At 53.2% G+C, this 11,050-nt stretch overlaps 1 protein-coding gene across 1 annotated transcript; it reads left to right on the top strand.

Moving 5' to 3' along the window:
- The first annotated feature begins 396 nt into the window (after positions 1–396).
- PPIF (peptidylprolyl isomerase F) lies at positions 397–7,494 on the top strand. Its single transcript, XM_081158743.1, has 6 exons — positions 397–716; positions 2,180–2,210; positions 2,722–2,810; positions 4,580–4,676; positions 5,197–5,272; positions 6,494–7,494. Exons 1-6 carry the CDS (start codon positions 522–524, stop codon positions 6,627–6,629), a joined length of 624 nt encoding a protein of 207 aa, XP_081014869.1. The 5' UTR covers positions 397–521; the 3' UTR covers positions 6,630–7,494.
- The last annotated feature ends 3,556 nt before the right edge of the window (positions 7,495–11,050 follow it).

Raw genomic sequence — 11,050 nt, 5'->3', positions numbered from 1 at the left:
GACTCTCAGTGTCACTATTTCCCTTGGTCTGTCTGCAGCGCCTATGGGGGGAGAGGCGGCCTATACAAATGTATACTTTTGTTACAGCTAAAAACATACGGAAGCGCATATTTTGCACTTAACTACGTTTTAACATTTGCTCCCTTTTAAAATCTAATCTATTGGGACCCTCACAAAATGGAACCAGCCTTCTTTTTGCGAGGTTGTGTCCGTCCATCAGGTCTCCCGTTCTATTGAACTTCACAGGACTTCATGCTCCGCCACCCAACTCGTCAGGCTGCGTTACCCACCGAGGCCGGCAGAGGTCGCCCGCAGACAGGCCCGAAGGGGGCGGGGCGGGCGGGGCGGGGCCACGAGCCCAGCCGGCCAATAAAGGCCGCGGCGCGCGGCGGCGGCGCCGCTTTTCCCGGGCGCGTGACCTTCGCTGCCGGCGTCTCTGCTCCCACCGCGGACTTCCCGTCCCGTCCCGTCCCGACCCGAGCCGACCCGCGCCGACCCGACCCGACCCGACCCGCGCCGCTATGCTCGCGCTGCGCTGCGGCTCCCGCCTGCTCGGCCTGCTCCCCGCGCCGCGCCGCCCGCCGCTGAGCCTCCCCGCAGCCCGCGCCTGCAGCGGCGGCGGCGGCGCCCGCGACCCGTCCTCTTCGGCCGAGAACCCGCTCGTGTACCTGGACGTGGGCGCCGACGGGCAGCCGCTCGGCCGCGTGGTGCTGGAGGTGAGAGCGCTGGGCCGGACCGCGCCGGCCGGGGGTGGGGGCCGTCCTCCGGGGAGCCCTGGACCCGGTCCGGCGCAGTGCCTGGCTCCCTGGGTGACCTTGCCTCCCACTCCCGGGCTCCGGGCCTCAGTTTCCCCCCCTGTGAGAAGGGGCATCGTATTGGGGAGGTCTGGTCTCCCCTCGGAACTTTGGAGACGTGGAGGCGGGGCGCAGGGTACAGGAGGGCTCAAGGTCAGGTCGCGGACCGAGGGCCTGGCCGCAGGAGCCCGGCCGGGGTGGGGGCGGGGCCCAGGCCTCCCGGGGTCGGAACCCAGGCGGGGACTAGGAGGTGGCGTCGGGGTGCGGGGTCCCGCGCGGGCCTGACTGGGCACTCACGTGGCCGCCTTTGCAGCGGCGAGCGGGCCCCGCCCCGCGCCCGCCGTCGGGCTCCCTGGCCGGGGACCCAGTGCGGGCGCTTGGGGCTCGCGCGGGGCGCGCTGGGCAGGCCGCGGGCTCCAGCCGCCGGGCGGACCCCGGGGTGGCGTCTGGCCAGTGTGCCGGGCGCCCCGTTCCAACCCCAGCCACCCTTCCGGGGGCGACACTAGTTCCTGCACCTGACTCTTTGGGCCTTTTTATTTTTACTTTATTTTTTTTTAAATATGCTTTTATTGATCCTTAGAGAGAAAGGGAAAGGGGGAGAGGGAAACCGCGATCGGGCTGCCTCCTGCGCGCCCCCTACTGGGGGTTCAGCCGGGCACGCGGGCATGTAGCCTCCCACACCCGCCAGGGCTCTTTGGGCCTTTTTAAAAAAGTAAAAACATTGAAAACAAGAAGTAAAGAGTCCTGAAGGTAACTGAGTGGGAAGGTAGGAGATGTTCAGTGTAGCCCTCAAGCTTGGCCCTATTTTGAACAAAGGGGTCTCAGTTAAGCCTCAGTTTTCTCTTCTGGAACATGGAGGGCACCGTTCCTGCTCTATTTATTTTAATGGTTTGGCACCAAGGTGGCTTTTGAAGCTGGGAGACAAGAGGCCGGCTTGGGTGGGGCTCCAGCCTCCTCTTACCCCCACCCCTCTTGCCTCTCGCTGAGCCTCAGTGTCCCATCTACGCATTGAGGAGGTTGGACCAGCTCCTCCCTGGACCCTTTCTCCAGGCCCTGAGTCTGGTGCTTTGGGCCCAGCTGTATGTAGTTGCTCTGCCAGTTCTGCCCCAGAGGAGCAGGTCAGGATGTGGTATTGTGATCTCTCCTGACACATTAGGAAACCGAGGCTGCCTCCTCCCACTCAGCCTTGGGTTCAGGAAGCATCTGGCAAAAATGATAGCTGCTTAGGCTGCCTCCTACATAGGGCTGGGAGTAACAGGAATGGAGTGGCAGCTAGTGCTTTCTCAGTCTCCTTGGCCACTGTGGAGGTTGGGTGGTGAGGAGGTTCCTTTCTTCACATGCCTCTGGACTAACCATCTTTTCTGGTCCCTCTTCTCTCCCTACAGCTGAAGGCAGATGTTGTCCCAAAGACTGCAGGTGAGACAGTCCCTGGGGCCCTCCTGAGTCTGGTCTAGGTGGGGGAGAGAGGCATGTGAGGTGGGTGGGCTGGCAGGAGTCTGGGCAAGGAGACCTGGGACTAGGCGAGAGTTCCATGTGTGGGGCAGCCTCCTGTCACTCGGCCTCAGTGTTGGCCCTGCCCATCTGTCTGGTAGTAGCCTCAGCATCAATAGAAGGCACATGTAAATTTCCATGGGACAATTTCCTCCCTCCTGGTGCCCAGTGTGGCAGGCTGGTGGCTCACAACCTTGGACTCCCTGCCTTGCTGACCTCATGCTGGAACAGCTAGGATTGTTCATTCTACCACCGAGGTCAGAAAGGGAGATGACTCGTCCCAGGTCACACAGCCAGAGCAGACTCAGGGGCGGGCCTACGGTCTTCCGTGCCCTGCTCACCTGGGGGATTAGAGGGGATGCTGGCTGGAAAGGTGTCACCCCTGGAGTTGAGTTGAGGCCTGCCCTGTTGACCTGCTTCTCCCTTCCACCCTCAGAGAACTTCCGGGCCCTGTGTACCGGGGAGAAGGGCTTTGGCTACAAAGGCTCCACGTTTCACAGAGTGATTCCGTCCTTCATGTGCCAGGTACTGTGGCCCTCACTGCTCAGGTCCCTGTTCTGTAAGTGGGGTAATAATGGGGGCCACTTCACAGGAGCGTTCCGAGGAGTAATGAGTGAGCATGTGCCTGGTTCTTGGAAATTACTGAATGGAGGGCAACTCTAATTACTCTCTTGACCTGTCCTCTCACCCTGGGAGGCTGGGACTTGTCTGCACTGCCTTCGCCCTTCCCTGCCCCGGAAGTTAAGCAACAGGGCAAGTGGCAGGATGGCCCTGCCCATCTGGGTTAGGAAAGTTGAGCCTGTGGAGGGAGCACTGGCATTGAGAATGGATGTGCGTGGGAGGTAGCTCTTGCGGCTTTAGGGGACTAGTGTACTCAGTCTCTGGGTGCCCCTGGCCTGAGCCCACGGCCTGGGAAAAGAGGAAGGGGAGGGAGGAGGGAGCATGAGCAGGAACATGCAGGTCTGGGCTTGGAGCGTCTCTGCATAGAAGAGCATCTCGGTTGAATGAACATCGTCTTTAGTCATGTGTCCTGCCCATTTGTCAGAGACATTAGTATTGCTGTGTCAGAGGTTTAGGGTAACTGTCGACATCAGGAGCTTTCCCAGGGATCAGGACTCGTACTTCCTTGGGGATTGTCTTCTGTTGGGTCAGAACCTGCTAGGTCGGGGGTTTGTGTCCTGAGGTCAGCAAACCCAGAGGTAGGAGCATGGTCGCCATGACCTTTTTGAAGCTCCTTCAGCCTGGAATTCTCTCCCCCATTCCCTCCACCCCAGTGGCTGTAATCATATGGTAGTAAGTGGCAGTGGATTGGGGCTGGGCTTGCTCATGTGGCAGATACGGCAAGTGCCACAGGAGGGGCAGGCTTGGTCAAGCCCTGTAGCTTTTTGCCTCAGAGGCTCCCAGGAGCTGAAGTGGGTGTCCTGAGGCAGGCTGGGGACTTCCAAAGCTGGAGGGCTCTCTGAGGCATGAGGTGGCACCACTGGGGGGACCCAGGCCAGGGTTTTGAATTGTACTTCTTTGGGCGACACCTTATTGACATTTGTGGGTGCTTCATCTCAGGAAAATGGCAGCGTGGCCATGGCCTGGGGCTGGGGTCACACCATTGGGCTCTTCTGGCTGTGGAAGCTTCAGGCAAGCCCTGAGGAGGGAACCATCCCCAGGTGGACTGCAAGGCAGAGGGAAGCCACTGAGCCTGGCTGGGGAAGCGGAAGGGGGCTCAGCATAGGGAGTTGGCTCTGTGCCAGCTGCTGCTACTTCCACAGACCAGACGTGGGCTCAGGCCCCTGGACACCTCCTTGTTTATCCTCTAGGAGTGTCAGATAGGAAATTCTGGGTCACTAAGAATCCTATCATAGGTCACTGGGTCCTTTGAGGATTAATTAAAAACTTGCTTAGACAAAAAGTGAATTATTCAGAAACCAGGATAGTTATTATCAGAAAAGATTTAAGCTTATTTTAATTATTTTTTTCCTTATTGATTTCAGAGAGGGAGGGGGAGAGAGAGAGAGAAACATCAATGATGAAAAAGTCCTTGATCGGCTGCCTCCTGCACGCCGCTTACTTGGGATCGAGCCCACCACCTGGGCATGTGCCCTGACTGGGAATTGACCCTCGATCTCCTGGGTTTATTTTCCTTATTCTATTAGTCCTTATATAATTGGACATTTTTTGAGCCCTTTCCTGAAGGGCCTCTGGCTGGGTGGGCCTTGGTGGGTGGGCCGCTTGCCAGTGCTGCAGCAGGTTCCCCCTGCAGTCTGGATGGCAGACACTCAGAAGGTGCTCTGTGCTCACAGGCTGGCGACTTCACCAACCACAACGGCACAGGGGGGAAGTCCATCTACGGAAGCCGCTTTCCTGATGAGAACTTCACACTGAAGCACGTGGGGCCAGGTGAGTGGGCGCCGCATTCCCTGGTCTCAGTTCCCCAAGCTTTGACCCCACCTCTGCCATGCCCAGCAGGCCCGGGAGGCTGCAGTCTCGTCCCTGATAGTGTCCGATCATGCGCCTTCCTTCCCTTCAGTGCTCAGTTTGTTGGGTTTTCCTTGAGCTTTTTCTATTCTGAGCTCTCAATTTAAACACAAACTATCTTTTGGGAACACGGTAAAGGGAGAACCTTTGAGCCAAACCCCAGCATTGTATCACCTTTAAGACCCAAGGTACAATGTGGAAAAGTCTAGAGTCAGGTGGGGGTCCTGCTTTGGCTCTACCATGAGAGCTTCCACAAGCCCTTTCCTTCCTCTGGAGCACAGGCCCTGGGAACTGGGTGTCCTCAGGGCCTTGTTCTCTTCAAGCTCCAGGCTCTTCAGAGTCAAATGTCCTCAATGTGGTTTCAGCCATCTGCTCTTTCGAGTCACTGCCCAGGTGAGATGCTTCCTGGGGCAGCATGGCTCACCCCTGCCTGGTTTTGCAGGTGTCCTGTCCATGGCAAATGCAGGCCCCAACACCAATGGCTCCCAGTTCTTCATTTGCACTATCAAGACAGACTGGTGAGTTCCCTGGTCCCAAGCATGAGGGACAGCCTTGCAGCTGGAGGAGGGAGGGTGCTTTCAGAGGAGGGTAGTGCGAGGCTGAACTGTCTGCTTTGGGACAGTACTTCACCGGGGCTATGCCTGTATGAGAGAAAGAGCGAGTCCCTGAGAGGACCGAGGGCGAATGTGGGCATTCTTGGAACTCTGTCTTAATTAGACTTCCAGTTGTCACTCTCAGCTGGAATTTTCTCAGTGTGTTTTGCACACACATACAAAGTACATGTGGGAAATGCTGCCGAGCACAGCAGGGCTCGAGATGGCCTGTCATAGAGGCCCATTTGCCTGGTGTAAGCTGTTGTTTCCCAGGCTTATCTTGACCGTGGAATGCTCTTGGGAAACACTGTAGTAGACAGTTCAATGTCACACCTCCAGGTAGCTCCAGCCCTTAGAGCCCTACTTCCCACAGGATTTTAGGGATGTCTTCCCCAGTACATTTTTCCACTAAGGGGTAAGATTCTCTGCCCAAAGCCCTGGGGCATCTGGGGTTGAGGGGACAATAGCTGGCCAGGGGCTAAGACTTAATAAAGCCCATTTCTGAGGACTTTAGGGAGACCGGGGTGAGGGGTAGACACTAGTTGTCTCTAGCCTCCAAGCCAGAGGGGCCGTGGATGTCAGGCTGGGCAGATCGGTGCTGGCTCTGCTTGCTCTGTGCTCCTCCATGGAATCCTTAATGGATCTTGCAGTTCTGCCCTTGGCTGTAGCCAGTCGTGGCCTTGCTGGCACCAGACTCAGCTGCTTTGTAGATTCTTGGACCTCTCTCAAGTTGAGAAATGCTCAGGACTTAGTCTCACCACACTTGTTACCTTGGCTCTCACCTCATAATTCATGACAGTTAAAATAGTTCCACTTACACAGGCCTTTTCTTTCTTTCAAGTAGTTCAATATCCTGTTATCTCCCTGAGCAGAGCAAGAATAACTCAGTTTTCATAGATGAGGTTACCAGGCACGGCCGCACAGTGTGGGGGAGGCAGAGCGTGCGCAGGAAGGAGCAGCCTTTGCTGTATTGGGGAGCTCAGCAAGGCTTGGTACTGGGAGCTCTGGGGAACGGCTGCAGCTTCTCGGGGTGCGTTCCTTTCAGAATGGCTGTTTTGGTAGGTAGTTCCATGAGCAAGCGACCATGATGTTGGCTGACGTTGCTCTACTCTCCTTTCTGTTCACCTGGCTCACCTGTCCTCACAGGTTGGATGGCAAACATGTTGTGTTCGGCCATGTGAAAGACGGCATGGATGTTGTGAAGAAAATAGAATCCTTTGGCTCCAAGAGTGGGAAGACGTCCAAGAAGATTGTCATCACAGACTGCGGCCAGTTGAGCTAACCCCCTGCCACCAGGGTACTGCGCCCGCAGCTGCTGCACCCGGTGTTCACTCACCCAGGGGGCTGCCCGGGCTCCGGGTGAAGATGCCCCGCAGAGCTGCGTGTGCTCCCTCCATCCGCCATGTGCTCGAGGAAGGCATCTCAGCAACCCCAGACCTCCCCAGGACCCCACGAGACTGTTTCAGTGCCCACCCTTCCTCATGACTGTCTCTGGACCCCCGTCGTGGACGTCACATCGCTACCCCTCGGCAGGCATTGGCTGTGACTGTGCAGCCTGAGTTCACATGTGCCTTGGGGGGTGATAGGTTAGCTTCCAGTTCAGATTTGTGCCTTTTCCTTGACCAAGGGGGAAAGCCAGTGCTACAAAAAGGGCTGTGATATGTCTATTTAATGATGTCTTCCTAATTGGAATAATTTAATTAACAAGACTACCTGGAGATGAAGCTGTGACACTAACTGATCCCTGCTGTGGTATGACCTGAGTTTAGGCCCAGGCCACAGAACTCCGGGGCTTGGCCTCTGGACCGCAATCCGTGTATCTGTGAAGGGTCTCGTGGCCGAGGCCTCTTTGTCCCGCCCCTGTGAGACCTGTCCGTTTGCTGCTGTCATTTCTGGAGAGTGTGGGGTAGAAGCAGATGAACCTGGGAACCAAGCCATTGTGAGCTGAGCTAGCAGATGTGAATTCCCCAGTGGAAACGGAAATGGCCTGAGGGTGCTGTGGGCCCTGGGGAGAGTAAACATGTATTTCCTGGTGGGCTCAGATTTTTCTGTATTTAATAACAAATCTACTGGTTATGTATATAGTAGACTTCAGGGACATGTAGTTGTGTTCACCTTAAATGTGAAAATAAAGCCTATTTTCTATAGACTGGTGTCTGGTGGTTTTAGGGAGCTGTGTCTGTGTCCTGCCTTTACTGAGTTGCCCTGTGTCTGCTGCTACACTGAGGGTGTTTCCAAGGACTGTCAGTCACCCCAGCGACCATGAGGGTGTTACTGTCATCCTGTTCTAGGGTGAGGAAATGGGCTCAGAAAAGACATCAACACTCACAGCCTTCCCAGGAGCACTGGTTCCACCCTGCACCCCAGCTCTGCCTCTCGGTGACTGAGCCTCACTTTTCCTTAGCTGCACAGGGGAGAACAGTGATGCCCACCTCACGGGGTGAGGGTCCGATGTGCTGCTTATAGAGAGCATAGCACAGTGCCTGGCACAACTTAGTAACTGAGCGACAAGGATGATGACATTCCCATGTGTCGGTTATAGAGAAGGATCTAAGATCATCTAAGGTTAGGCGTGGGCTTCACCATCCAAGGATAGCTTCTAGGTGTTTCTGAATCCACGGGGAAGGCAACTCGGGGGTAAGAGGAAGGCAGAGCGTCCTTAGACAGCCAGCTATGGCACGGTCCACACAATGGAATCATTCTACTCACAGAGTGAATACAATTGTTTCACCCGGGTTCCTTGAGTCAGGGTGTGTGGTCACATGTCTGTGTAGTCATTGTGCAATCAGAGGCTGGATTGGGTCATTGGGAGTCCAGGGTGGTGAGTCAGGTTTCGTGACGTCACAGGTTGACGTCACTGATGTCATGGCTGGATTGAGTCGTTGGGAGTCTTGGACAGTTTCCGTGAAGTCAGTTCAGCTGCGTGGGTTGGGAGCTCAGCCAGCCTAGCAGTCTTTAAACAATGAAGCCTTAGGGGGGTCCTCAAAGTAGAGCAAGGGGGAGACAAGGGCAGGGGCCCCTGAACCCTATTTTCAATCAAGCATCCTCCATTTTTTGTTACTCGGCTCCGCATGAAATTTCATTTGAAGAATGGAATCTTGAGCTGACTAATAATAATAATTGGTAATTGCTCACCCAGTCCAACATTTTACAGAGGGGTAAACTGAGGACCCAAGAGGAATCATAATTGCCCAAGGTGAGCCCGTGAGTCACCAGGCAGGGAAGGGGCTGGGACTCCGGACCCGCCAGTTCTGAGGCCAGTTTATGTGGAGGTCTCTCAGAATGCACAGGCCTGTATCCTCGGATCACACACGCTCTGAGGTCACAGCTTCAGTCCCTGCAGTTTTCTCTTGACCTCTGGGGACTTTAGGGAGGCAGAGGTGCCATTTTCAAGTTTGAGGTACGCCCTTTGAGGTGTGACCTGCTTGCCCCGCAGTGATTTCTGAGGGGTCACCATCACAGAGCCTGTGGGCTTGTGTTTATTTTCACAGAGCATTTCCTTTTAAATGGTGTGTGTGTGCACATGTGTGTGCATCCAGTGGAGTCTGATGTGATGGGGACACAGCCAGTAAGCAGGAATTTTCTAAAAACAGAGTTTCCTTAAAATGGGGCTGTTTACTACAGTTCTCTCCCCAGCACTAGGCACAGGGACCTGAGCCTGGTCTTATTTCTTATACGAGCAGGAGCCTCAGTAATATGCAAATCAGACACTGACGGATTGCTGGCACGAGGTCCCTTACGCATGAATGAGACAGTGAGCCATGCGCCTGTTCAGAAATGTAAGCATGTGTGTAAAGATCTGAAATCACCTTTTTCTCAGACACTGATCATTCTTCACAATGACATCACTGAAGTATCATTTACATGCAGTAAAATTAACACATTTTAAGTGTATAGGTTGATGACTTTTGACAAATTCATACACTGAGTAACCACCACCCAATTACGTTACAAAACATTTCCACCTCTCCAGAAAGTTACCTGTCTGCCCCTTCCCAGGCAGCTACTGAACTCTATCACTACAGATTAATTTGCCTATTCTAAGACTTTTTTTTTAATCAATGGAATCATACAAGATTTACTTTTTGTGTCTAACTTCTTTAGTGGTGCAGGTGTGAGAACATGGAGAATTTCGTATCCTCTGGGCTCTGTGGAATGTTGGGCCGTGAAAAGGGATTGACTATCAATGTTTCTCGATCTGGTAAGGCCTAAGCAAAGCTTCTAGGAATCATGGGGTGCCAGTAGAGCATGTGATCTCTGGGCGACCCCTGAGACCTACTGAAGACAGATCTCTAGGATGGGATCTAGGAATTTGAATTTTAAAATAACCATTCTGCTAAAGTGTGAATATTTGAGTGTAGGCCTGAGCTGGAAGACGGAAAAGGAAAGGCATGGCTCACCGCTCAAGTCCTTGTTTCCTTCTGGACACATGTTTGTTGTACGCTCTGGGGATCTGAGTGAGACCCTCCACTTAAAAAAGATGCCTCATTTGAGTCCTAACTCTTGGATGGTGGGTTGGTTGCTGTGTTCATCCCAAGCTTCGTGGGGACTGTTGGCTGCTGGGGGCTGCTCTTCCATGGCACTGGGAAAGGCAGCTGCCCACTCCCTCAGCCTGTGGGGCTGCCTTTGAGGGGAGGAATTCCTACGATGGTGGCCTCAGCTCTTCTTTTGCCACCAGGAGGAGGGTCTGGCTTGGGTGGGCCCATGCTGGAGAGAATTTCTCAGTGAGTGAGAAGTGAGGGCCAGAAGTCAGACCCATGTTCAAAGTCCACTGAAACAGAGTAGGGAGAGAAAGTCTTGGTTCCACTCTACACCCCTGATCTGTTTCAGCCTTTAGAGACTGTCCAGAATTATGATGGTGGTATTATTATTTTTTTTAAAAAAGGAATATTAGATAAGTTGGACTTCACCACAGTTAAAATTTATAGTGTTTATGCTTCAGAGGACACCATAAAGAAAATGAAAAACACCCCACACAATGGGAGAAAACAAGTGCTGCTGGTGGAAAATAGTCTTGGCGGTTCCTCAGATGATTAAACATAAAGGTAATGCATGACCCAGCAATTCCACTCCTGAGTATGTACCCAAAAGAAATGAAAACATGTCCACACAGAAACTTGTACACAAATGTTTATTGTAGCATTCTTGATAATGGTCACAAAATGGAAACAACCCAAATGTTCATCAGTGGAAAATGAATCGACAAAATGTGGCATAGCCATCCCGTGGGATGTTATTTGGCTGTAAAGGAAGGAAGCACTGATCCATCCAAGGAACATGGATGAACCTTGAAAGCATTACGCTAAGTGAAAGAAGCCAGTCACCAAGGCTACACAGTATTTGATTCCATTTATATGAAATATCCAGAACAGGAAAATCTATAGAGACAGAAAGTAGACTAGTGGTTACCTAGGGCTAAAGGGGGTGAGGTGAGGGGAGGTAAGTGGGTGACAGCTAAAGTGTACATACCATAGGAGTTTTCATTAATGGGATGGTGAAAATGTTCTACAATCAATTGTTCTGATGGTTGTAGATATCTGTGAATATACTGAAAGCCACTGAATTGTACACTTTCAATGGGTGAGTTGTATGACATGTATTTCAATAAATCTGCTTTAAAATCTGTATTAGTAGTCTCACTTTTTTTTTTTTTTTTTTTTTTTTTTTGGTCCATGTAAGCTGTTCCCTCCAGAGTCCTCTCCT

The sequence above is a fragment of the Miniopterus schreibersii genome, assembly GCF_964146895.1.
Source record: "Miniopterus schreibersii genome assembly, chromosome: 14".
Classification (NCBI taxonomy): Eukaryota; Metazoa; Chordata; class Mammalia; order Chiroptera; family Miniopteridae; genus Miniopterus; species Miniopterus schreibersii.
Note: the sequence above shows the minus strand (reverse complement) of the source record. Positions and strands in the feature narration are given on the sequence as shown.

Coding starts and splice junctions, on each gene's coding strand:
- PPIF (XM_081158743.1), top strand. CDS start 522: ATGCTCGCGCTGCGCTGCGGCTCCCGCCTGCTCGGCCTGCTCCCCGCG. Junction 2,211..2,721: donor TGTTGTCCCAAAGACTGCAG/GTGAGACAGTCC, acceptor TTCCACCCTCAG/AGAACTTCCGGGCCCTGTGT. Junction 2,811..4,579: donor TTCCGTCCTTCATGTGCCAG/GTACTGTGGCCC, acceptor CTGTGCTCACAG/GCTGGCGACTTCACCAACCA.